This window comes from Propithecus coquereli, unplaced genomic scaffold (genome assembly GCF_000956105.1).
Source record: "Propithecus coquereli isolate 6110/MARCELLA unplaced genomic scaffold, Pcoq_1.0 Scaffold164, whole genome shotgun sequence".
Lineage (NCBI taxonomy): Eukaryota > Metazoa > Chordata > Mammalia > Primates > Indriidae > Propithecus > Propithecus coquereli.
In genome coordinates, this window is record NW_012140969.1 from 2,466,871 (window position 1) to 2,493,597 (window position 26,727).

General features: G+C 54.8%; 3 protein-coding genes across 3 annotated transcripts; 1 reads left to right on the forward strand and 2 right to left on the reverse strand.

The window, feature by feature from the left end:
• Window positions 1–3,437: 3,437 nt before the first annotated feature.
• On the forward strand, window positions 3,438–4,820 carry SWSAP1 (SWIM-type zinc finger 7 associated protein 1). Its single transcript, XM_012641243.1, has 2 exons — window positions 3,438–3,686; window positions 4,233–4,820. The coding sequence occupies exons 1-2, from the start codon at window positions 3,438–3,440 to the stop codon at window positions 4,734–4,736; spliced, it is 753 nt and encodes a 250-aa protein (XP_012496697.1). The 3' UTR covers window positions 4,737–4,820.
• Window positions 4,821–6,901: 2,081 nt separating this feature from the next.
• Window positions 6,902–12,036, reverse strand: EPOR (erythropoietin receptor). Its single transcript, XM_012641312.1, has 8 exons — window positions 11,821–12,036; window positions 10,850–10,985; window positions 10,281–10,459; window positions 10,037–10,194; window positions 9,357–9,510; window positions 9,184–9,271; window positions 7,796–7,883; window positions 6,902–7,700 (listed from the first exon to the last, which is right to left on the reverse strand). Exons 1-8 carry the CDS (start codon window positions 11,933–11,935, stop codon window positions 7,089–7,091), a joined length of 1,530 nt encoding a protein of 509 aa, XP_012496766.1. The 5' UTR covers window positions 11,936–12,036; the 3' UTR covers window positions 6,902–7,088.
• Window positions 12,037–14,091: 2,055 nt separating this feature from the next.
• Window positions 14,092–26,368, reverse strand: RGL3 (ral guanine nucleotide dissociation stimulator-like 3). The gene is given in 20 exon segments (XM_012641302.1): window positions 14,092–14,251; window positions 15,260–15,374; window positions 15,463–15,615; window positions 16,675–16,776; window positions 16,778–16,790; window positions 16,861–16,929; window positions 17,013–17,108; window positions 17,806–17,927; window positions 18,003–18,035; window positions 18,174–18,260; window positions 18,369–18,425; window positions 19,827–19,911; window positions 20,021–20,124; window positions 20,846–21,061; window positions 21,156–21,298; window positions 24,237–24,451; window positions 24,637–24,690; window positions 24,857–25,080; window positions 25,726–25,839; window positions 26,293–26,368. Coding segments are annotated over 20 exon segments (2,154 nt in total). The 5' UTR covers window positions 26,326–26,368; the 3' UTR covers window positions 14,092–14,132.
• Window positions 26,369–26,727: the final 359 nt, after the last annotated feature.

Here is a 26,727-nt window from a genome sequence, read left to right on the forward strand (position 1 = left end):
AAGGAACAGCGAGGAGACTGTGTAGCTGGTGCCGAGTGAGCAAGAGGGAGACAGAGGAAGAAGAGATAGGGGAGATGGTGGAGTGGGGGGGGCCATGGGGGGATGAGATGGGAGGATGAGAGGGAAGAAGGCAGAGGAGAGACAGAATCATGGGGCTTCCGGCCTGACAGGCCAGGGCTCCTGTTTCCAGAGCTCACACCCCTGAGACCCACAGACCCTCCAGCCACGCAGCTGCATCCGTCCGGGCCAGGAAGGAAGTAAAAATTCAGCACCACGGAGAGCACCTCCACCCAACCCAGATGGCGCTGTCCATGGTGATGATGATGATCGCGGGCCGAGAATGGGGAAGTTGGGGGATGAAGTATCTGGTCCCACTGAGGAGAGTGGTGACAGCAGCCCTGGCCTTGGCCTTACTCCCATCCCAGGATGGATGATCTTAGGTATAGAACACAGACAAGCCTATATACTTGTTTATTCAAAAGCCTTCTCTATACGCCCTGTGGGTCTCACAGCATCTCAAACTCAACTCGACCAAAACAGAGCTCTAGTTTAGAATGTAAGGCAAAACATGACCATCTTCTGCTCAAAGCCCTCTCATAGTTCCCCACGGCGCTTACGTAACAGCCAACCTTCTGCCAGTGCCTCAGGACCTTTGCACTTGCTGGTGTTTCCACCTGGGACGCTCTTCCCCTGCATATGTGCACGAATTACTCCCTGATCTCCTTCAAGCCTTCTCTCAAATGTCACCTTCCCAATGAAGCCTGCCCCAACCACCCCATTCAAAATTTCAAAAACAAACAAAAAACTGGCCTGTCCAACTTCCCTTCTCCGTGAAAGTTTTTTGACATACACCGATCATCTGCTCACACACTGTTTAAATCCCTCGTTATGCTTAGTGGTCATTATCTGTCTCCATCACTAGGATGTAAGCTCGACCAGGACAGAGACTTTATCTGTTGCTGTTCACTGTGGAGTCCCCATGCCTAGAACAAGCCCTGGAACGCAATAGGTGCTCAAAAAATGTTTGCTAAATGAATGAACTCATCACTTAGGATGTCAATAAACTAAGGAGAGGCACAGACCAACTCCGAGCCTCCCCCAGGTCCAGCTCTGCCTGCAGGCAGCTATAGTCCCCCATGAATCCAGTCTATGGCAAGTGTCCTTCTATCAAGACACGAAGACAGAATTCTGAGAAGCGAAAGACAGAAGGACTGTGTGCACAAGGGATTTGCCAAACGTCTGCATCTCTATCTCTGAATGTTCTCACTCAGCCTACATGGATGAGCACCGACTTTGTGCTAGGTGCTGTCCTAGAAGCTAGGGACCCAGCAGCGAAAAAAAAAAAAAAAACTAGACGAAGACCCTATCTTCATGGAGCTGACATTCTAGTGGGAAGAAATGCCATCAGCTAAATGCATAACGTTGGAAATGATGTTATTTGAAGAAAAGTAAAAACAGATAAGAAGTGAAAGATTGAAATGTGTGCAATTTTGAGCAGATGGTAGGGAAAACCTCCCCAAGTAGGTGACATTTGACCAGAGACCTAAATGGAATGACAAAAATGAGCCAGAGCAGCTGGATGCAGTGGCTCATGCCTGTAATCCCAGCATTTTGGAAGGCCAAAGAGGGAGAATTGGTGAAGCCAGGAGTTTGATACCAGCCTGGGCAACATATCAAGACTCTGTCTCCACAAAAAAAAAACTTTTTTTTTACAAACTTAGCCAGGCACGCTGGCGCACGCTTGTAGTCTCAGCTACTTGACAGGCTGAGGTGGGAAGATCACTTGAGCCCAGGAGTCCAAGGTTACAAAGACCTATGATCGCACCACTGAACTCTGGCCTGGGCAACAGAGCAAGACCATGTCTCTAAAAAAGAAAGAAAGAAAGAAAAGAACCAAAGGGATATCTGGGAGCTGACTGCTGTAGGCACGAGAACAACAAGTGCAAAGGGCCTGAGGCGGGGCTGTTTTCAGCAAGCCCCCATGTATGTAACTGTGCTCGACTGTGAGATGTGGGAGTCACTACTGGGTGTTTGTGCATCTGGAGTGTTGTAATGTGATGCGAACCATGGGTTGTGTATCTGCTGGGGGGACTTAGGTGCTATGTTTTACAGTGCAGTGTAACAGCGTGCCTCATTTTGTGTGTGTGTGTATGTGTGTATACTGGCAACGGCATAGGTGTATCCGAGTGTGTTCTGGAGTGTGTTGTGCGAGGGAAAAGGTGTAGGGGTGAGAATGGGGGACAGAGTGTGTACAGGATGCTTTTTTCAGAGTAGGGTAGGGCTGTGAGCGTGCGGGTGATAGGGATGGATTCTGGAAGTGGAATATATGCAGAGACGCCATGGAGTGGGTGTGCGTATGTGTGTGTGTAGAGGGGTATGGGGGTGCCCAGCTGTGTGAGTGGGTGTGCTGGGGGATGTTGTGAAGCTGTTTTCTGGTGCCAGAGAGAAAGAGAGAGAGAGAAAGCTCAGGAAATCTCAGTTCCACCCTGCCTCTGGGTCTCCAGGCAACGGCACCACTTTGAAGTTACCAGGAGACGAGGTTGCCAGGGCAACACAGGCGTGAGTGGCAGCTCTGGGGCGAAGTCTGGGTGAGGAGAGCCAGCCAGGGATCCCGATCACTCACTGTTCCTCCCTCGCTCCCAGTTTCCCATCAATCCCACTTCCTTCCTTCATTGACTTAACAAGCATACATTTTAGAAAGTACAACGTGCGAGGCTCTGTTCTGGGTGCTAGAGAGATGAAAGTGAACCAGACAAACAAGGTTCCCGCTGTCTCTCTCCCTCAATCTCCCAGACCCTGTCTCTTTGTCTCTCCTGTACCTTTCTTTGGCCTATGGTTCCTCCTTCCCCTTTACCAGCAGGACCCAAGAAGCCCCCAGGCCAGTTGACCCTCAGAGATGGCTGTTGGTGTTTTGCACACGAGTCCTGAGCCTGTGTCCCCAGACCCACACTCGTGCCATACGCAGGTGCACAGAGAGACAAGCACACAGCGCATCCCACCCTCTGCCTCTCAGCTGTCATTGGGTGACACCAGCAAAACCACACACAGACACATGCCCATCACACTATTCCATCAGCGCCTCCTTTTACAGGTGAGCAAAGTAATATGCCAATGGTTTGGGCCTGCTCCCTCCAACTCTCAACCCTTATATTTTTCTGATTAGCTCACAAAAATAGTGTTCGTGCTGCTTCCCCAGCAGCCTCCCTCAGGAAAACGGCTAATCTCCCTCGAACGTCCGCATTTCCTCCACGCTCAGACTAGGTTATAGCCATTTGCCCGCCCACCCGCCAGGGGAGAGGCTAGCTAAGGTCGATCTAATTTTGATGGACAGATCCACGGACCAATAGCGAAGCTAATGTACTGTAACCAATGAGGCCTCGGTTTAGGCGAGATTAAGATTGGGAACGCGCCACCGATTGGACAGGGGTACGTTGCGAATGGCGGAGACGCTGAGGCGGGTGCTAAGCGCGAGTAGCGGGGCTTGGCCTGGGGAGGAGAACACGGCTGAGGCCGGACCGCCTTTGTTGTTGCTCGGCGCTCCAGGCTCTGGAAAAACAGCGCTGCTGTTCGCGGCGGCCCTGGAGGCGGCGGGGGAGGGCCGAGGCCCCGTCTTCTTCCTGACCCGGAAGCCTCTTCAAAGCCTGCCCTGCGGGACTGGAACGGCGCTCGACCCAATGCGGCTCCAGGTAACAGTGGGGCGGGAGCAGAGGCATACTAGCCAATGGAGATGCGGGTCGGGGCTTGAGTGACAGATAGGCAGGCCAATGGTGGGGACGGTGGCAGGGCGAGCTGAGCAGCCATGATGGGGCGGAGTCAGGAGTGTGCGAGGGGTGGGACTATGCGGAGTTGAGATAAGATTGAGTAAGAGCCTATCCAATGATGTTAGCTAGAGGCGGTGTTAGCTAGGCGATGTTAGCTAGAGGCGGTGCCCAAAAGGTAGAGTCGGGGTGATTAAAGGGGTGCAGCTAAGCTCAAGTCTAGTCTAGACGAAGGTTGGGATCGGACTCGGGGCGGGTTTTCCGAGGAAACGTTGCCCTAGAGATTCAACAAAAAACCATGAGTACTGGAAAGAGGGGTGAATACGAGAATATTTGATTGCTCTGAGCTACTTCATCCTGGAGCCAGCTGTCTACGGAGTGAGAGCCTCGTCCAGGAAAGTATGCAAGGAAGCAGGGTTGCCATTGCGGGAAGTCTGGCTTTTTGTGCTGAGTCTGGCCCTTTCCTTTCTCCAGAAGATCCGCTTCCAGTACCCACCGTCAACCCAAGAGCTTTTCCGGCTCCTGTGCTCTGCCCATGAGACCCCAGGGCCAGCCCCCTCCCTTCTGCTTCTAGACGGCCTGGAGGAATACCTAGCGGAAGACCCAGGGCCCGAGGAATTCGCCTACCTGGCCGCCCTGCTTCTGGACACAGCTGCCTACTTCAGCCACCGGCTTGGGCCTGGCGGGGACTGTGGACTCATAGTGGCCCTCCAGACCCAGGAGGAGGCTGACAGTGGGGATGCCCTGCATCTGGCACTGCTACAGCGGTATTTTCCAGCCCAGTGCTGGCTGCAGCCGGATGCATCAGGTCCAGAGGAGCACCGCCTCAGGGTCTGCCTGGAGCCAGGCGGGCTGGGCCCCAGGACAGAGTGGTGGGTGACTTTTCGACCAGGTGGAGAGATGACAATCACCCCGTGGCACACCCAGGCTGGTGACCCCAGCTCAGACAAGGGTTCAAGCTCTGGAGGCCACCCCTAAGCTTTGGTGTATGACACCCTTTCCATGCCTTAGTTTCCCATGGCTGGAATACTTACCTCAGGGACATGTGCAGATTCAAAGACCGAAAGGATGTAAAGTGCTTTCTCTTTAAAAAACATTATTATTACATACATATAATACCCAATGAACAAAATGTTTAGTTTTGCTATTTTAAACTTTATAAAAAGAGTTTCATGATAAATGTTATCTTCTGAGACTTCTCTTTCCACTCAACATTGTTACTAAGATTCAGTGACATTTTTTCGTTCATTCCTTTCCCCTTCTTGCATAAAATTCCTTGAGTGACTATACCCCAATTTATTCATCAGATTGACTTTTTTACTGCTAAGAACATTCTTGCACATGTCCTGGTACGTGTGTGTGTTTAGGGTATATACCTAGAAGCGGAACTGGTGGAGAATGAGGTATGCATATGTTCAGCTTTCTTAGGTTATGGCAATTTTTTTTTTTTTTTTTTGAGACAGTCTCACTGTGTTGCCCAGGCTAGAGTGCTGTGGCGTCAGCCTAGCTCACAGCAACCTCACACTCCTGGGCTCAAGCGATCCTTTTGCCTCAGCCTCCCGAGTAGCTGGGACTACAGGCATGCGCCACCATGCCCGGCTAATTTTTTCTATATATTTTTAGTTGTCCGATTAATTTCTTTCTATTTTTAGTAGAGATGGGGTCTCGCTCTTGCTCAGGCTGGTCTCGAACTCCTGAGCTCAAACAATCCGCCCGCCTCGGCCTCCCAGAGTGCTAGGATTACAGGCGTGAGCCACCGTGCCCGGCCTTTTGGAGAGGGGAAGGGGAAGACAGGATCTTCCTCTGTCCCCCAGACTGGAGTGCAGTGGCCCAATCATAGCTCCCTGCAGCCTCAAACTCGTGAGCTCGAATTATCCTCCTGCCTTAGCCTCTCAAGTAGCTGGGACTACAGGCCTGCACTGCTGTGCCTGGCTAACTGTTTAAAAAAATTTTTGTAGAAATAGGAACTTGCTATGTTGCCTAGTCTGGTCTCGAACTCCTGGTCTTAAGCAATCCTCTGGGCTTAGCCTCCCAAAGTACTGAGGTTACCGGCATGAGCCACCTGCCTGGCCATATGCCAAACTTTTTTTTTTTTTTTTTGACACAGAGTCTTGCTCTGTTCCCTGGGCTAGAGTGCCATGGCGTCAGCCTAGCTCACAGCAACCTCAAACTCCTGAGCTCAAGCAATCCTCCTTCCTCAGCCTTCCAAGTAGCTGGAACTACAGACATGTGCCACCATTTCCGGCTAATTTTTTCTATATATTTTTAGTTGTCCAGCTAATTTCTTTCTATTTTTTAGTAGAGACTGGGTCTCACTCTTGCTCAGGCTGGTCTCGAACTCCTGAGCTTGAGCGATCCTCCCGCCTCTGCCTCCCAGAGTGCTAGGATTACAGACGTGAGCCACTGCGCCCGGCCATATGCCAAACTTTTTAAAAGTAAACTAGAATTCCCATTAAGTTACTTGATGACACTTTGTGTCATCAGAGTGCTTTCTTAAAACGTGGTCTGATTCAGAATAAAGCCCTATGAATTATTGTTACTAATGGCAGAGACTAGCTAAAGACTCACTAAACAGCTTTCCTTTCCCTGGGTGTACAGCTAAACTACATTTCCCAGCCTTTCATGATTCTAGCTGGAGTCATGTGACTATTTCTGGCAAATGAAATGTGAGAAAAAGTAATAGAGACTATTTCTAAGCCAAATCTCTAAAATGGCCTGTGCAATCTTCTGTACTCTCTTTGCTTGTTGACTGGCAGGATGTAGAGGATCCATCTAAGGATACCAAGGTGACCTTACGGGAAGATGAAGCTACAGACCAGAAGAGTCTAGACCTCTGACTCATCCCAGAGATGTTTGCCCATCTGTTTGAATTAAGATAAGAGACCACTTAATGTCTTAAGCCACTAAGACCTAGAAGCTGTGTGTTATGGCAGCTAGTGTAATTTATACTGACTAATTTACTTAATTATGATTAGTATTCGGATTGCCAAGTTCAGAATTTCAGACTGAGCTCAAGGACTTTAACTGCTGCCCCTATGGCCTAGGCCCAGGGAAAGATGGGGGTTAAAGGGTGTTTGTAGAAGTCATGGTAGAAAAACTTACATATACATACGTGTGTCTGTGTATATATATTTTTATTCTTTAAAAACTATACATATTTACAAATACTGCAGGTTTGTGATTTCCTGAGCAGGATGGATTGGGCAGACAGCCAAGGTCAGCAATGCCCCTAAGCCCTGAGGGAGGCCTCGCTGTCATGTTCAGTAAGTCTTGGGCTTGCACAAGCACTTGGGGTCATATTGGATATCCAAGCATCTGCGTGCTGGTGTCCTAAGAGCAGGCCACATAGCTGAGGGGTGGAGCCTCAGGGGCTGGGACAAGGCTGTTCTCATAAGGGTTAGAGCAGGAGCCATTGGATGAGCCCCCTTGTGCTCCCTGGGAGCTCCCTGAACTGTAGTCGGTTGAGATGCCAGAGTCAGACACCACGAGGTACAGGTACTTTAGGTGGGATGGGGTGGAGGGCAGCTCTGGGGGCAGTGCCCGAGGACACAAAAGCTGGGAGCTGGGGTCCAGGATGGTGTACTCGAAGCTGGCAGCTGAAGCCCCCTCTGGACTGGGCTTCAAGGCCAAGGCAGATGAACAGGAGGATACTTCTGAACCTTCATCCATGGCCACCATGTCCACACTGGCACCTGGCCCTGGGAGGTCCTCGCTGAGTGGGCTCCGGGGCAGCAGCCACTTGTCCAGCACCAGGTAGGTGTCCGGGGCATGCTTACTGCCCACAGGCTCCAGCAGCGGCCCCTCATCATCTGCCTCTGGCTCCACTGCCTGTGTCACCCCCCAGGAGCGCTCGGAGAGGACTTCCAAGGGGGCAGGTGTGTCCTCTGTGAAGGGGGTGCAGGGACTCCACCACAGACAGCCATCGTTCTGATACAGCCACAGCTGAAGAAACAGCACCAGCCTGCTCAGAGGCCTGGGGCTTTGGCGGCGAGAAGCAGGGCAACCCCAGGCCCTAATGGGACAACCAGGCCACCTACCTGGAAGTTACCCTTGTGGGTGGTGAAGAGGCCCTTAAACTCACTTTCTGGGCTTGGGATGCCAGGCCAAATCTTCTGCTTCAGAGCCCTGTTGCAGCCAATAGAAACAAGTACATAGATACGAGTCACCAAACATCCACCCATACCCCCTCAGCACCCAGTCACAGGGGCACAGAAACTCCTGGTCCCTGAGATCGCAATGGAGGCAGAGGGGTGCATCAGGGCTGGGGAGCAGGGGCTTGGGCTAAAGCTTCAGCAAGGCCCTACAGAAAGGTAACTGGAACAGGGTTTTGAAGGATGCATAGGAGTTCAATATACGCTAACTCATACTCCCTCTAATCCTGGCCCAGGCTTTGCCTGGAGGTCTATGATGTCACTTCCCTCATCACCCCTTTTCATGGTTCCCCAAGACATTAAGAATAAAATCCAAACCCCTCCCCACAACCCTGCAGAATGCACGGTGTGATATAACTTCTGTCACCTCCCTCACCTCATCATCTGCTACTCCTCCTGACACACTGCTCTAGCCATATGACTAGTCTTGAAGCTGCTTCAGTGTTCCAAGGTCATTCCCGCCTCAGGGTCTTTCTGTTTCTTTCTCCCCACTTTTCATGTGACTACTTCCTTCCAACCTTCAGGTTTCTACTCTAATGTCACCAGGGGACTGCCCTGACCATCCAGTCATGTCCCCGTGCCTTGTTTGTTTCTGTGACATCACTCATCGCAATTTATAATCAGATACTTGTTGGTTCCCTTGCTTGTTGATTTGACTATGAGATCCACAAGATCAGGGACTTTGTGGTTCAAGGTCAGGTTCTCCACTCTCCTCCCGTGCCTAGCACATAGCTGGCACTTGATGCATAGTTTCCAACCAAGTAAATGCACAGGGCCATGAAAGACAACTAGAAGATTTGCTTCGTGGACAAGGGAGGAAGGGCATTCCAGGCAGAAGGAACAGTATGTGCAAAGGCTTTGGGGTGTGAAACGAATGGTGTGTGCTTGGAAATACAAATACCTCCAGGCAGCTGGTCAGATCATAGTGTCTGAGGAGCTTGACAACAGGGGCAGGGAGGCACTCAGGGGCTTCACTCTGTATATTAAATCCATCTGGTTGATTTGACAAAGTTGATGACATTGGGCAAAGGAACTAGCAAAAGAACCCAAGAGGTGGCAGCCACTAATGTAGGAGGAAAATCAGGTGAATGTTCCCAAGCACAGAAAATTTTACCAGGAGTCTGGGTCTGCTCTGGCGTGCATCGCAGCCCTGCCACTGACTCACTGTGTGACCTTGGGCAAGTGCTTGTCCCTCTCTGAGCCTAGGTTTGCACAGTAAAAGAGGGACGTCTGTGGGGAGGACTCTGGGTCAGGTGCCCGGACGGGGGGCTCACCGGCGGTGGGAGAGCAGGGCGAGCACGGCCAGCAGGAGCAGGATGAGCACGAGGATGAGGGACAGCGTCAGGATGAGCGGGTCCAGGTCTGGGAGGCGAGGAGCGGGGTCAGGGCAGTAGGTTTGGCTGTTGTTTCTCCCCAGCCCCTCCTATGCCCTCGCCTGGGGCCTCACCACTAGCGGTCACCAGCGACGCAGGCTCTGACCAGGCGCTCCAGAAGCCCCCGAAGCTCGGTTCGGCCATGCGCGCGCGGACAGCGAAGGTGTAGCGCGTCTGGCCCCGCAGGTTGCTCAACACGCACTCGGTGCGGCCCTCCAGGATCTCCACCTGGGGGCGGGGCCCGGGTGGGGGCGGGGCAAACGGGGGCGGGGCGGGCGAGCAGAGAGGAGCACTTCAGGGCGGGCCCTGGCAGGACCGAGCCAATCAGGGAGAGGAAGGACAGTGGCCAAGCATTGCATTGGGACCAACGAGAGAAGGGGCGGGACCCAAGAACGCTCAGAGCCAATCATAGCGAGGATCCCAGGGAGCAGAGGGCCGGACCTGGGCTATTTAAAAACTGGGCAAGAGCTTATAAAAGGAGCCCGGCCTGAGAGGTGTCTGGAGTTAGGGACTAGGGAGTGAGAGGGGTTGGGGTTCAGGCGGACTGGGGAGGCGTGGGGAAAGGGGGCTTGTCTGTGGGCATGGAACTGCCTTGGTCATCAGGACAATGGGATGTGGGTCGTCAGGGGTGGGGTCTAAAGGGGCGAGGCCATGGGGGCGGGGCCGTGGTGACAGTCTGGGCGGGAATTCGAGAGGCTTGGCGGGGCCGTGGTCCGTGGAGCTTTTGGGGCTGGGCGGTAGGGACAGGCCTCACCCTCTGCGCTCCCCCTTCGCCGTTGCCTGCTGAAACGTCCACCTCGTAGCGGATGTGGGTCGTCATGGGTGCCCCAGGCGGCGGGAGCCAGCGCAGCACCACGTGGCCGCCCTCGTCGGCCAGCCGCGCCAGCAGCCCCACGGGAGCGTCCAGGAGCACTGCCGAGGTGGGGGGAGGTTGGTCAGGTGGGCGGAGACTGAGACTCCTCCTGCCCCGACCACTCCCTCTTTCCCCGTGCACTTACCCACTTCATTGACGTGGATGATACGGTGATAGCGCAGAGTGCCGGAGGAGGCTACTGTGACCAGCAACTCCAGGGGCACGAAGCTCGACGTGTCGGCCGTAGGCAGCGAGCACCAGAAGCGCACCGCGCCACGAGCCGTGGGCGCCTGGTGCAGGCGACAAGGCTTCCACGGCTCACCCCTGTGTGCCCAGGGACCCGGAAAGGAAGGGAGCAAGTTGGGAGGGGGAACCTGGGAGTTTGTTTGCTTTTCCCTGACGGTGGGGGCCTTTTGGATACTACCACGAGGGGGCGTCCCAGCCCCGACGTAGTGACGTCCTAGCCACGATTTGGAGGGGTTGTTGTCCTAGCCCTGAAGTTTAGGGTCGCGTTCCTGCGGTGATCAAGGGACGGTTCCAGCCCCGGCCGATAGGGGGCGTGTCAGTCCTGGCCTGGTGGGCTGCCCACTAGGGACCACGACTGAAGGCGCTGTCCCGCCTCAAGCACCAAGGGACTTCCGAGGCTACGACCTCCGGGGAACTGTGCCCCGCCCGTCCCTTCCACCCCTTCCACCCGTGGGGGCTCCGACTCACTCGAGCTGGTAGGAGAAGCTGTAGTTGTTGGGGCCCACCCCAGCACTCGCCGCTTCCTCCCAGAAACACACCAAGTCCTCCAACCGCTCGGTGAAGCACAGAAGCTCTTCGGGCCCGCGGGTCGCCAGCAAGGCCGCTGGGGAGGGGGGAGATAGGGAGGGGGTCAGGGGGGCCCTAGCCTTTCCTCGGGCCACAGCCCCCTCCCCCCTGCCTCCTGCCGCCTGCGCGGACCCGATAAGAAAAAAGCCCCGCCCCACCCTCTCCCCCAGCGGGGCCCCTCGGGGGGTCGCAGAGGTGGCACCCCCTGAACTGTCAGGGGCAGGTTGCTCGCCTTACTGTCCCACCCTCCGCCCCCGACACACACGCCCACCCCGCGGCGGGCTGAGCTGGACGCAGCCTTCAAGATCTCAGCCTCCTGGGGCTGCCAGCCCCTCCCCAGCCGAGGACGTGCGCGCCCAAGGATGTGTGCGGAGGAGGCGTGTCCCCTATCGCCCCAGCAGGCTCCCCGCCGCCCGATAGCGCCAACCGTGACCCCCGCTCCCCTCCCTCGACAGGGCCAGGCAAGGGATCTGGCGCCCGCATGGAAACCGTGTTTACAGTCGCCTGCAGCCCGGCCCCTCTGACTCCGACCCTGGCTTTATCCCCTCTCCCGCACTGGAGGGTCTGCTGGGCCCCCTCTCTTCAGGGACACCAGCACCATGTCTGCTGCGTTAGGATTTAGCATGTCCCAGACCCCGTGAAAAGATAAAGCAGGAATCTTAAGCCCCTCTCCAGCTTCTACACCAGGAAACTTAGACCCCCGCATGCCCCATCAGGACCTATTCTTGGGGTTCGGATGCCAGCTTGGCCCCAAGACCCAGTCTGGAGGTTCAGAACTGGGCATGGCCCCCAGGACCCACACTGGGAGTTCAGGCCCCAAGCATTGTCCTCCAGACTCCAGTGTGGGGGTCCACACACAGCTCCATCCTTACCTTTGCTCTCAAACTTGGGGTCTGGGAGGTTGAGTCGGGGCGCCCAGGCGGCCCCAGCCAGCAGAAGACAGAGGGAGCCAACCCGGGGCCACAGGGACGCCCCGAGGTGGTCCATAATGCAGCCCCCGCCACGGGGGTGCCCAGGGCTCCTGCCCCTCCGCCCCCCCGCTCTTGGCACCGTCCACAGCTGGGTCAGCAGCTGCCTCCGCCGGACACAGCTGACCAGACCCTTCCCGACCAGGCGCCTCCAAGTGGCAGCTCCCCCGAGTGGGCGGGGCCAGCACTCAGCCTGGGCAGAGATAAGTGCCTAGAGGGAGGGAGCAGGGGCCCTTCTGGGCCCAGAGGCCACTCGTTGGGGAGGTGGGAGGGTGGCGGGATCATCTCCCGTTCTGCCGTCAGGCACACTTTTTTGCTATGTGACCCTGGACAGGTGACTTACCGTATCTGAGCTTCAGCCTTCTCATCTGTAAATATCTAGCCTGGCACATAAACAAACATTCCAAAAAACGTAAGCTACTGATATTATCGCACTAATCAGCATCACTTCCCAGTCTGGAAAGAAAGAAATAATCTTTATAACGACGAGCAGGTGAATGTTGGCGCAGTGCGAGACCGTGCTGCCGGACAGTATGTACGATACCGTCCTCTGTTTGCAAAAATGACACATTCTGGAGTCCAAGATTTCATTTATGAGATTTTGAAACAAAATTTTTTACTCCTTATATCTTTATACTCTTGGTATTTTACAATGAGTGTGCAGTTCTTTTCATAATCAGAAAGTAATTATGAAAAAAACCGTAAAAACTATTCACTTGGGCTAAGTTCTTCAAACTGGGGAGATCACCTGCACAGAAGTGCATGCCTGGGGGAGGAGTAGTTTTCTCACTGCTCATGCCTGTCACAGACTAGCCAATAAGTGCACGCCATTCCATGGCACACTGTGATTGGTTCAAGGTGGACATGTGATCCAAAAGGATCCAGTGAGCCTCCATTCTGGGACTTTAGTTGCAGTTACCAGAAATGGGGCGCCTTTTTTCTACTGGGTGCTGGGGCCGGCCAATGGAGTAGCCAGGAGCATCTTTGCCACCAGGAGGGAAGAAATTGCCTGACGGTGAAGTTAACACGGGTTTTTGCAGTGTTCGTCCCCTCTGCCTGGAAGCTCTTCCTCTAGATCAGGGGTCCCCAACCTATGGTGATTTGTATAATTATTTCCTTATATATTACAATGTAAGAATAATAAAAATAAAGTGACAATAAACGTAATGCACTTGAATTATCCTGTAGCCATTCCCCCCACCCCACCCTGGTCCGTGGAAGAATTGTCTTCCATGAAACCAGTCCCTGGTGCCAAAAAGTTTGGGGACAGCTGCATAGACACTGTGCTCAGTCTCAGGCTTCTGCCCAATGTCACCTCCTCAATAAAGCCCTCCCTGATCACCCTGATAAAAATACCAACCTTCCACCCAACACTTTCTGTCGCTATTAACCAGCTTTTTTTTTTTGCACCCACTGTTCTTATTATCACTTGACATGTATTTGATGTTTTGTTATTTATTTGCTGCCCCTACTAGTTCATGAGGGCAAGGTTTTTCCACCCTTTCATCCATGGCTGTATCCTCAGCACCTAGAACAGGCACATAATAGAATCTCAAGAACTATTTTGAGGAGTAAAAGATTAAAGGAAAACCAAGCTAAGAGATGTAGAGAAACAGTTGATCTTGAGTTAGTCCTTGGGTCCAACTGGGTCAAAGGTGGAGAAGATAGTAATGGTTTCGGGATGATTCAAGTGCATTACATTTATTGTCACTGTATTTTTATTATTATTACATTGTAATATATAAGTGCCTGAGTAACCCTTCACTTTTAAAAAATGAAACTCAGTGAGAATCTCTTCCTCAGGAAATTGGCATTTGGACTGTGTGTGTCTGAGTGGGACAGAGCCATGCCTCACCTAACCCCTGTCCTAAGGCTCTTAGTTTTTCTCTGCATTTTCGACGTCATCATTGTTTTCCATTTTGATAAAAGGTGAACACGGCGCATAGGCAGAGAACAAACAAGACTGAGTCATGTTTTATAACTTCACTCACTGTTTTCATCCACATCTGTCAATTCTGATGTGTCTCCAACAGTCATAAGATTTCTCTGGGGAGAGGTCTGACCCCTAATGCCTCACTGCCTTCTGTGTTTATGAGATGGAGTTCCCCACCATGGCTTCAGGTTTCCGGTAGAACCACCCCCCACCCCCACGCTGATAGAAGCCAGGTCCCAAGCTGCCCATGGGGTCTGTGTCTTGGAGTGAGGAGGAGGTGGCCTCAGGTTGGAGAGAGAGAAGAAGTGTGCCGGGTCCCCTCTTTCCGCCGCAGCACGAAGTCTCTGGGGGCGACTGGACTCATTGCATAGAAGACGTTGGCGTTGTCAGGGATCAAGAGCTCTGGTCAGAGGTGGAGAAGATAGTAATAAACCCATATAAGCCTGCGTCTCCCCAAACAAAGGGCCTGGGTAATCTTCTATCGTTCACCCTAAGGCCTGAACAGCCTTGGGTCCCTCTCCAGCCAGTACTGAGCCAACCTCAATCTCCTCTTCTTGGGAACCTGAACACCTTCCCACTCGAAGCCTGTACAACCTCACATTTTCCCCCACAATAAGCCTGGACAACCTCCTACCATCCCCCCACTCCATAGAGTGTAGACAACCTGCACTACAAGTTTGGGCAAACTCAGACCACCCACCTCCTCCCCTGCAACCACTTCCCAGCCAAGCTATGCTCCTCTCACCATGAACTTGCACAACTCCCCACTTTCAGCCTGCACAAGCCTGTGGCCCTCACACTCAGCACCTGAACAACCTCACGTATTCTTTGTTAATGCTCAACCAACTTCATGCCATGTCCTTCAGCATGAATACCATCAACCTCTTACTTCTCCCTGTCAAAGACTGAACAACCTCATGTTCCCTTTCCTTAAGTTTAATGCCATTTGGCCCTCTCCCAGCTCAAGTTCAGATAACTTCAGGGTCCCCATGGCAAGGCTGGACAAACTCATTTCCCCACAAATCCAAGCCTGGACCACCTTCAGTGTCTTCCCTCACCAGGCTGAGCCTGAACAACCTCATGAACCTACAAACTTAAGGTCAGACAACCTTCCATGCTCCCTTCTCTCATTTGACCCTGGATAATCTCATTGCCCCATAAATCCTAGGAAGACAACCTTCAGTGCCCTTCTCTGTCACGCTGAGCCAGGATAACCTCATGGCCCTACATAATTGAGCCACAGACATTTTGGGATCTCTTATCCCCACCTTGTGTCTTACCCCTACTCTGTGCCTGAACCACCTCATGGCCCTGTGAGCCCAGGTAACCTTGATCTCCACCCTTGACCCTGGTCAGTCTGCTGCCCTCCCAGCTGCCCCCCAGCCTGAGCTCCAAGCTGTCCCTGCTCACCCCGGTCCCCAGGAAGGACTTGGAAGAGCTGGTAGTCACGAGCCCAGGGTTGGGGCACATTGTGCTTCTGCAAGGCTCGCAGCACCACGCTGGGGGCTTTGTCCTGACTAGTAAGCTGGAAGAGAGGGGTGGGAGGTGAGGTGTGAGGGCCCCATCCCGAAGGGCAGGGCTGTCCCCAGCAGGCCCCAGGCCCAGACTCTCACCAAGATGCTCCGATACAGGTTCCCATGGTCATTGTCGATGCTGACACGAATGACACGGGCCTCCGAACTCTCCTGCCCCAGGAGAGGGATTCGAGGGCTGCTCAGGGTCAAGGCCAAGGGCCGAGGGCCTGGCAGGTCCGGGCTCAGGGGCTGCTGCAGGCAGTGGGGGTTGGGGGACACAGCCTTGCTCATCTGCAGATGCGGAGGGGTGGGAGGGCAATAGCATCCCCCCACCAACTGGTGTATTTATTTTTATTTTTTTAGAGACAGGGTCTTGCTGTGTTGCCCAGGCTGGAGTGCAGTGGTATCATCATAGCTCACTGCAGCCTCAAACTCCTGGGCTCAAGTGATCCTCCTGCCTCAGCCTCCCAAAGGGCTGAGACTACAGGCGAGCGCCACCACGCCCAGCTAATTTTTAAAAATGTTTTGTAGAGATAGGGTCTTGCTATGTTGCCCAGGCTGGTCTCAAACTCCTGGCCTCAAGCGATCCTCCTGCCTTGGCCTCCCAAAATGCTGGGATTATAGGCATGAGCCACTGTGGCTGGCCCCACTGGTGTATTTAATAGGCCCACATTTATAACCCTGAGGACATGAACTACAAATTCCCCTACATACACACCCAGAGCCTGGCACACACAATTAGGGCACACACACAAGCCCTCATATACGCCATCCCATCATATACAGACCTTGGTCCTCTGTTACAGAAACAAACATATGCATGGCCCATATACACACAAACCCGTGTTCACATGCAAGAAGTCCTGTGTACACACATATGCTCACAATTGTTGTATACCCACAGCCTATGTCAGCAAACAACCCCCACACACAGTCCCGTGGACACGCACATCCACATTTCCCCTTTATGGATGCAGATTCCTAGGGACACGCATGCCCTTAAAAAAGTGTGTGATTGTACCCAGGAGTGCCCTGTGGGTCAGCAGACAGGGGTCCAGATTTGAGCACAGGCGAGATTGGTAGGTGATCGTGGAGATGTGCACACAATTCACTCGGTGGATACCTGGAGTGCTTGGCCAGTCTGCTTGAGACATGCCTGGCCTCGCAATCCTGTGTGCACGTGCACACATCCATGCGCGCGCACGCGCGCGCGCGCGCACACACACACACACACACACACACACACACACACACACACACATAGAGCCTGGTGCCCCCAGTCCCACACGCGCACACAGGCAGGCTTGGTACCTTGGTGCTGGGGCCCTGGGGCCCTGGAGAGGACGGAGGACTGCCAGGAGGAGGGTCCTTGGTTCTAGGACTTGATGGGGGGGATCCTGGGGACAGACTGGGGAGAGACGCAGAGCCTGAGGTGGAGTGGCCACCCCGACCCCTGATCTCGCCGTCTCTGGTCCCTTCGCCAAGTAGGAATCTCACCTAGAAGTGGGCGATGATGGGTCCCCGGGACTCCCACCAGGGGATGAGCTTTTCTCTCGGGACAACTTCCTGAGGGTGGATGCAGGGGGTGAGGCTGAGGCTGATGCCCCCAATATCTGCCCGCATCACCCCGCACACACCCCGAGACTCACGCGCTGAGGCGCTTGGTGAGGCTGATCCGTCGCCGGATACGTGGGGAGCTGGGGCAGGAGGCGGCTGGTGGCTCAATGACACGGGAGATTCGGTAGCTGAGGTGGATGAGCGTGGGGCCGGGAAGCGCAGGGGATGAAGAGACAAGAGTTAGAATCAGGTGGGAGATGCATGTTAGGTGTAAGTGGGGAACAGCCAGGGGTAGAATCCCAATGTCAGGGTCAGGGTAGCAAATGAAGGTCATTGAGCCATCGGGGTCTTATGTGGGGTGAGATGGGATGGCTGGTTGGCAGGTCACTCGGGGATTCACAGGGAGGAGCTAGGAGTCCAATCGAGTCAAAGTGAAAGTTCGGGATCAGATTGGGGTCAGGTCACCATTGGGGTCAATGGTTAGAATGAAAGGAATCGGTGGGGCTAGTTGAGGTGGACGGTGAAATAAACATCAGAGTGGGACTCGGTGACTCAGAACTGGGGGTCAATGATGGGGTCAGAGAGACAGACGAGGGGTCATGAATGGGGTCATGGGTCAGACAGGATCAGAGCTGAGGAAGAGAAGAGATGGGACAATTGAGTGGAATGGCCAGCTAATTGAAGTCACAGAGTCAGATGCGGTCAAAGTTTGAGGTCGAAGGTCGATCTGATTGGGCTGGAGCTAACGCAAGGTCACAGGGTGGGGGGGTCCAGGGATTAGGAGAGGGTCCTGGGAAGAGCTGGAGAGGTGCATGGGGTGAGTGGAGCCCGTATGTGACCTGGGGTCAGCTGGGGTGAGGCCAGGCCAGGCCACAGGGCAGTCACCTCTGCTCCTCGCTGAGCTGGTGCTGGGCACGCAGGGCAGCCAGGATGGGTGGGTGGGGACTCAGGCTGTAGTTGCGACAGCGCCTCTGCAGCTGCTGGATGCGGGCCAGGATCTCCCACTCCTGGGGGGAAGCCTCTGAGACCCTGCCCCTGCCCTACCCCCACCCTCAGGTACCCCCCACCCTGTACCCACTCACCTTCCTCCTCTTCTCAAAGTTAATGAGCTCCCCCTGGAGGCAAAGTTTGTCTGAACTGCAGCCTCCAGGGCCAAGCGTTAAGGATCAAGGTCAGGGGCTGGAATGTCAGGAGCCCCACTGCGCTAGGGGCAAGTGGAGCTGAGGTCAGGAGTCAAGGGTCAGGGGTCAGACCTCTAACATGTCCGGCAGGGCTGTGTCCAGCATAACCAGGTCCGTGAGAAAGGTGCCAAGGTAGGGGACAGGGCCTGGGGGCAGTTTCTGCGGCCCCCAAAGGTCCCGTCACTCTGGGCCATCACTGACCCCATCACCCTCCATGCCCCCACCCTGAGAGTCCCACTTGTCCCCATCCCAAACCACATCACTCACTGAGGGCAGGCTTCCTGGGGCGGTGTCCTCCTCGTGGGGTCCCTCAGTGGCCTCTTCCTGGGGAGAAGGGAAGGGCTGAGCAGCCCTGGGGTCACCTTTGGCCCTTTCTCAGGGAAGATGCCTCGAGACCCACCATATGCACCCATCGGGCTCTCAGCAATCACAAGCCAGTGGTGAAGACCCAACCCAAAGAGTCGGGCCACCCTGGGTGGGTGGGAGGACAGGGAGGAAAGAGATAAACCACACGGGGCAGGCCCCATCGGGGGTGGAGTTTGTGGATGCCATGTACCCCAGGCCAGCCTTCACACAGGAGAGAATCCTTGTCCCCAGCCTGGATGGAACAGGCCCACTGGGCATCCCCTGGGAACACCTTCATATTGTCATTCTGCTGGGTAATTATATAATCGCTGGGACAGTTACTATTGCCCTCTGTGTCTCCCCATGTGGGGTCTAAATCCCCTCCGGGAGCAGGAACTGTGTCTGTCTGGTTCACAGCAGAGCATGAACAATGCCCAGCACACCATAGGTACTTAAGGCAGAGTGCCTTGTTCTTTGAGCCCTCATTATTTGAGACATTCTTTCACTAACAAGATATTTATTAGCCAGATGTGGTGACTCACACCTGTAATCCCAGCCCTTTGGGAGGCCGAGGCAGGAGGATCGCTTAAGGCCAGGAGTTTAAGACCAGCTTGGGCAACATAGCAAGACCCCATCTCTTAAAAAATGAAAAATATTAGCCAGGTGCGGTGGTACACACCTATAATCCCAGCTGCCAAGTAGCTGCGACTACAGGCACACGCCATTATGCCCTGCTAATTTTTCTTTTCTTTTCTTTTTGTAGAGATGGGGGTCTCGCTATATTGCACAGGCTGGTCTTGAACTCCTAACTTCGAGTGATCCTCCTGCTTCGGCCTCCCAAAGTGCTGGGATTACAGGCGTGAGCCACTGTGCCCGGCCACCTGCAGAAGTTCAATGATCAAGTTGCATACATGGCTGGAGGGGTGAGGAATGTTCAAGGCCGAGGGAACAGGCACCCCCCACCCCATCTATTCTGTATTCACTTTAAGAAGCAGCGCCTGATTGCAATTAGAACCTAACTCTTGCCTATAAATAAACCAGACTTGCTGGCACACAATTTTTAGTTTTGCTTATCGAGGTAAAGTCCCCAAGCACAATTTTCTTTTTTTCACTCTGCGCTGTGACTCTGGCCTTAAGTAACCTCTTCATTGTGACTTCTTGTGTTTTGTCAAATGAATAAATAAGGCAGTCACCGTGAACTATAACGCAGGAAGGAGAGGAAATAGAAACGTGAGGCTGGCCAGGGACAAGGGAAAGGTCATTGCTGAGGTGTAGGGAAAGGACACGGAATGTTTTGACAACGACGAGGCGGTTCCCCCTGCCTGGCCCCAAGTCCCTCTTCCTAGGTCTGGAATCGGCTGGGTCCGCATCCGTCTATACCTGGGAAAGGATCTCTCTGCTGCTGAGGTGGTTGTTCTCATCCGAAAAAATCTGCGAAAGTTTTCTGAAAGTGGATAACGGTTCCCTGGTGGTGGTGGGGAGGGGACAGGAGAGGAGCGAGGTCAGAGGTCAGCGGCTGGGAGGGGTAGAGCTGGGGTGGGGTGGGGTGCGGAGGAGGTCCTGCCTCGGCTCACCGGCTCACGGCCCCCCAGCTGCGCTTGAGCCGGTAGATGGGGTTAGACTGCAGGGCGGACAGGATGGCGCGCAGGGAGGAGAAGTTCCGCAGTTCTCGGCAGCGCTGGGGACCGAGAGGGGGCGCTGGTCAGACCCCATGTCTGACCTCCAGTCACCATCGACCTTTGATCGCGTGATTTGTGACGCCAGGACAGACCCCTAGGACTCACCCCCCATCTGACAAGCTACCAAGACTCTCCCTCCTCCCCTGGGAGTCCTCTCCTCTCCCTCCTCCCCAGTCCCTCGGGCCCCAGCCCCTCCCCCAGCTGCCCCTCCATCCCTTAACTCGACCTTGGCTTCTCCCGTCCCCCTACTTCCCCCAGGCCCCTTGGGCCCTCGACGTGCCCAGGGCATCTGTTCTGGACCCACAGCCCTCCTGCCTGAACCCAAGTGTCACCCCCAAGTGTCAACTTTCTATCCCCTTCCCCTCCCACTCCTGGACACGCCCCCACTCTCGCTCTGGAGCCCCCACGTCGTCGTCCTTCCTGCCCTGAGGCTTCTGCCCCCCCCAATCTCTTTCGGGACCCCGCTCCAATCCTGTTTCCTTTCCGTCACCTCTATTCCGGTCCTCTTATGCCTAGACCCGCCCAGTGCCTCTCCGCTGTCCCAGACCCAGCCACGCCCAGGCCACCTCTTAATTGTTCCCTTAGACACCTCCCAATCCCACCCTTCTCTGGTTTCTGGACCCAGTTCCTCTGTCTTCCGACCGCCCCCTGCCTCCCTTGGGGGGCACCAGGCCCCGCCCCCAACTGCAGGCCCCGCCCCCGCCCCGCCCCTCTACTCACCTGGGCGATGCGGATCCACTTCTCCAGCCGCTGCGCCCTCTGCGGGGCGGTCAGGCCCGGCGCCCCGAGCACGGAGCCCAGCACACAGCCCGTGACCGTGTTGAACTGGGCCACGGTGGCGCGCACAGTTGGAGAGACGCCTGCCGCCCCTGGCCGGTCCCGCTGCGACCACACGGAGCCCAGGCACTCGCAGGGCCTCACACGCGAGAAGAGCTCCTGGACTCGGGGTGGGGGTGGTAGGATTGGTCCCCAGAGGGAGACCTTCCCCCAACCCACTGCACCCCATCCCACCCCAGGCAGGGGTCCTCACCACGTCCAAAAGGGTCAGCAGCTCAGCCACTTCATCCACGCTGAAGTCCAGGAGCTCGGGACCTTCCTGCACCGGCCCTTCCTCCTCCTCCGCGCAGCCCTCCGAGGAGTCTGGGCCAGGGCTTTGGGCCGCTCTAGAAGGTCCTGAGCATTACAAGGGGTGAAAAAACTCTCAAGTTTGAATCCAAGACTGGCTGTGTGACCTTGGGCTAGTCCCTTGCAGTCTCTGAGCCTCACTTTCTTATCTATAAAACGAAGACCTCCCTAGTGTGTTTAAGGATGTATAACATGCACTGAGCACCTAGCATGGATTGACTAGGTAACTGAGCACGCTAACCCGGGGAGGGAGGGACTATTATTTATCCACTTTTTACAGGTAAGAAAACTGAGGCACGGAACGATTTGCCTTAAGGCACATCTTCAGTAAACCTGAGGGCGGGGATTTGAAGCCAGATGCTCAAAGGCTGGAGTAGAAAATCGAGCTTTATGATGTTGAACCTGCAGTAGGATAAGATTCACCTGCCCTCCTCTTTTGGAGAGGTTAAGGCTACTGTCAGAAAGTTCCAAATTCAAACTCAAACTTGTCCGCCGGCTTGCTGTGTAAACTAAAGCGTGTCGTTGACCCTGTCTGTGCCTTGATTTCTTCATTTGCATTTTGTTTTTTAAGATGAACAAGAATATGCATACCAGACTGCTCTAAAGTGCTCTATCAATATGAATGATTTTAATACTTTAGTGGATGTCAATGGTGGCGCCCCCTAGGGGACATCGTAGAAGTTGGGATCTTAAATTGTGCCACCAGCCTCCAAATGTCCCTCCAGACATCTGTGCCGTTGAAAAACCTGTTTGCAATAATCTGCACCTAGAACGTATTTTGCTCACAAACACGAGTTATTTTGGCTCCGGGAATGCAAGGACGGTGAAAGTCTGGACTTTGTTTTATCTGGAAATTGCGTTGTTTACAAGTCTAGAAAATGAAATCACCAACGTTTATGTTGCTGTCTTTGCATAGTCAGTGCACTCCCCTGCATTAGTTAGTGTTTCTAGCTGTCACCTTCACTGTGATGCTACAGCAGGTAAAGGCACTAGACAGCTTCATCATGTATCCTAGTGAGGCATGCTCAAGCATTAACAACAAAAAAAAAATAGTTTAACGGCCGGGTGCAGTAGTTTATGCCCATAATCCTAGCACGTTGGGAGTCCCATTCGGGAAGATCACTTGAGCTCAGGAGTTCGAGACCAGCTTGAGCAAGAGCGAGACCCCATCTCTAGAAAAAAATAAAAAAATTAGCCGGTCTTGGTGGCGCTCGCCTGTAGCTACATGGGAGGATCGCTTGAGCCCAGGAGTTCAAGGCTGCAGTGAGCTGTGATCACGCCACTGCACTCCAGCCTGGGTGACAGAGAAAGATGCCATCTCTAAAAATAAATAAATAAAATAAAGTGCGTTCCAGAGCCTGGTACATAGTAGGTGTTGAATAAATGTTCATTTTTTTCCCTCTGCTCTAAAGGAGCCTAGGGCAGCACTTTCCATAGAATATTCTGCAATGGTGGAAATGTTCTCCACCTGTACTGCCCAACGTGGCTACCGAGCACTTGAAATGTGGCTAGTGGGCCTGCAGACCTGAATTTCTATTTGTATGTAATTTTAATTCATTTAAATAGCCCCAGGGGCTAGTGGCTACCACATTGGACTATGAAGCTCTAATGACAGAATCAGCTGGTGAAAGCTTGAAGGCAGAAGATGTTTAGTAGCCAGGAGGGAAGAAAGGGGGATAAAAACGTATAAATAACTGAGACTTTGCCACCAGGGATAGAGAAGTGGCTGCTACTTTGTAAAGCAGAGAGGAATGTGGTTACTTTAATCTGGGGATTAAAGGATGAGGATTAGGGATATAGATGCTTTTGTGATACGGATCAGATCAAACACAGATGGGTGAAACACGATACTTTATAAGTAGGATGGAATCATTCAGTCAACTAATCCGTGATGCTCCTGTCCCTGGGGACACGACCCGAGACATGCTTCTCCTCTTATGCATTTACAGTCTATGAATCGAGGAAAGAGAAATGGTGAGTGCTACGCAGAAAAATAAGGCAGGCTAGGACGACATAGGATGGAAGGAGGTCACAGAAAACTTCCCAGAGGAGGTGACATTTGGACAAAGACCTGAATGAGGTATTCAAATACTTTTCCCTCCCCCAAAAAGGACTCTGCGACAGGGTTGGCAAACTTTTTCTACAAAGGGCCAGATAGTTTGTTGGCGCCTACTCTGCAAGAAAATATTGGTACGACTTCTTGTATTCATTTTTTTTTCATTTTTTATTTTTTTAGAGATGGGGTCTTGCTCTGTTGTCCAGGCTGGAGTGCATCTTAAATAGCTCACTGCAGCCTTGAACTTCTGGGCTCAAGTGATTCTTCTGAATAGCTGGGACTGCAAGTGTGACCCACCACAGCTGGCAACTTCTTGTACACATTTTATTGGAAGCAGTAGATATCTAATAAGTAAAAAGTGGTGATAACAATAATGAAAATAATACTATTTGCCAAGCTCTTTTGTTTATTTGTTTACTTGTTTAATGATCATCCTTGCTAGGGAACTGGGAACTTCTGTCCAAACTTATGTGCCCAGAGCCAATGGCTGAATATTTGTTGAATGAATGAAGAGTCCCATGAGGTAAGTACTGTCATCATCCCCATTTTGCAGCTAAGGAAACTGAGACTCAGAGAGCTGAAGTGACTTATCCAAGGTCACACAGTCATCAAATGGCAGCACTGGGATTTGAACCCAAGTCCCTGTAGCTCCTACGATAAGTAGTAATAGGATGGTTTGTGGCTAGAAACGCAAGGCATCCTGACCCAATGGAGTAGTATCTTTGTAGTTACGATGGAGGGAGGGAAATACTAGACACATGCTTATTCTTCAGCATTCTTCAGACAAAGAATTATTATCCCCATTTTACAGGTGGGGAAACTGAGGCTTAGAGTTAAAAATCTTGTCTGACAGGAGAGAGAAAGCCCGTGGGGGAGGGAACATGCAGGGAAAGCCTTCTCTGGGCGCCACCAGTGTTACAAACCCCTCACCTGCCCGCACCGCAGGGAGCTGCTCCTCTTCCTGCTCTTGCTCAGCCTCCTCCAAAAAGTCTTCCAGAAGCTTCTCTGCCTCTTGGGCCTCAGCCCCGCCTGGGGCCGCCCAGCCCAGAAAGGTTCGGACACTGCTCAGGTCCGAGTGGGCAGGGGGCTCTCGGAAATCCTGAGGGTGGTCGCGAAGCCAGGAGCCCAGCACCGACACCACAGCCCTGGCCAGAGGGGCGGGGCCTCAGAGCACGGCCTGGAATGGGGGACCTCGGATCCCCCCTCCAGATCTTTCATAACTCAACGTGCGACTTTCAGGTTACCCAACCCTCTAGCCCTCAGGCCTGACCACTGACATTTGACCTTTAGGGTCCCCCAACTCTCCCACCCCGGTGGGGGGGGGACCAACCTCACGTTCTTGTTGAAGCTCACATCTAGTCCCTCTGTCTTCCGGATCCCTACCCTGCGAAGAGGCGTCCCCCATCAGGTGAAGGGGTGGGGCTGGAGGGGGCCTAGGACCAGGGCTCAGGGGTTGGGGGGTATTTCCTGGTTCCAAGCCTGAGATGGTGGGGGGGATGCCCAGGTGGGGGTCTAGGGTGGGAACATGGAGGTTCTGGGTCCATACTGACCCAGGAGGTGGGGGCGGTGGCATTGGCGGCAGCAGAAGGCCCAGCACCCGGGCAGTGGGCACAAAGGCCCGGTGGGTGGCCAGGAAGGCTGGCACAAAGCTTGGGTCCTGCTCAGGGTCTCCAGACACCAACTCTCCCACCAGCCGCTCCAGCCGGGCCGCCCTCAGCGCCCGCACCTTGCTGGTGCGGTAATGGAGGAAGGTGTCCGCAGTCAGGGAGGCGGCCTGCGGGGTGGGGGAGGGGCGGCCATGAGAGACCAGGAGCGCTGTCCCCACCCCCCAGCACCCCGTCTCCAGCCACGCCCAGCGCTAGCACCGCCCTCAAATCTCATTCCTCTAAATCCCGGCCCCTGAAGTTCTTAGTTTGCCCCGGCCACAAATGATTCCTGCAACCTGCGCTGGAAAACCTTGTCCTCCCAGGCCCTGCCCTATGTCGCCCTTCAGTTGGCCGCCTCCCACCCCCAGGCTGCTCTCAGTCCTCCAGTCGCGCTTCACTGGCCAGCCGGGCCCTGCCCTCCGCTTCACCTGCGCTCACCTGGCCACTTCCAAACCCCACTCCTCCTTCCAGCTCCGGCCCACTAAACCCGCCTTTCCCGGTCCTGCCGTCCAGTGCTGCCCCTGCCAGGTTGCCTTGGGAACCGCGCGGCCGTCACCGGGCCCCACCCCATTCTCTGGATCTACCCCACTTACCTGGCCGCCCCCAGGCCCCTTTCTACCCTCACCTGGTCGCCTCTGGGCCCCGCCCTTCCTGGGGCCCGCGGCACCTGGCGGCCCCAGCTCCGCCCTCACCTGTTCCTCCCGGGCCCCTGCGCTCAGCCCCTCCCTCGCCGGTCGCCTCCCGCCCGCGCCACCCTCCAACCCCTTCCTCACCTGGCTGCCCCCAGGCCCCTCCCCCGGGCTCGAGCGCCGACTGCGCTGCCGCCGCAGGGAGACACTGTACACCGCGCCGTCCTCGGTCTCCTCGCCCCAGTCCTGCAGCGGCGCCTGGACGCGGAGGCGGGCTCAGGGCGCCGCGGGTCAGCGGCCCCGGGGCCTCGTCCCCCTTAAGCCGCGTGCACTCAGGCCGGGTCTTCCAGCTCCGTTCCGCGCCCCCTTCCCCGTCGGAGTCCGCGAGACTCAGCCCGTGGTCCCAGGCTAGTCCCCTCCTGGCCGCGGGTACCCTCCCAGGTCCCGAGGGGATGGGGTGGCATTTGGGGATGTCCCAGGGTCCAGTCTCACGGAATCTGTCGCTGACCCCTCCCTCAGAAGCGCTGAGAGACCCCCCCCATCCTTAAGAGAAACCAGCCGCTTCACTGGATCAAGAGCCCCGAGTCGCCGGTAGGTGACTCCAAGGCAGGTCCAATCTGGGAAGAGGGAGTCCGACGGGCGGGCACCTAGAGTTTCTGGACCTCGGGTCACCAGGGATGAGTGGGGTGCCGGGACTCCCTGCTCCCTTACCAGGGCGAGCTCCCTGCCTGCTGTCCGCTCCATGGCACGCGCTCGTCGCTTGGCGTGGCGCCGCTGAGTGAGGCAGAAGGGCAGGCGGGTGGCGGACAGTGGCCGGGCGCTGGGGCCGGCGGGGCGGGGCGGGGCGGGGCGGGACCCACGGCTCTCTGATGCCACCCGCCGGACCCCAGCGCCCAGGCCCAGCCGCGAGAGCTCCCGGATCGCCCGATAGGTGCATATCAGTCTGTCCCCAGGGAATCGGTCTTTCTCTATCCCCGTAAGCGAGGGAGCCGGTGTGTATAGCTAAGTGGGGGCGGTCTGCATCCCCGGTGGAGAGTCCTGTGTCCTCGGGTGGGAAGGGCTAGCCTGCCCCGAGCGTGGGCCTATCTCCCATTTCCCTGGAGGGAAAGGAAGGGGGAACTGTGTCACCAGTCGATGCGAGTCCTC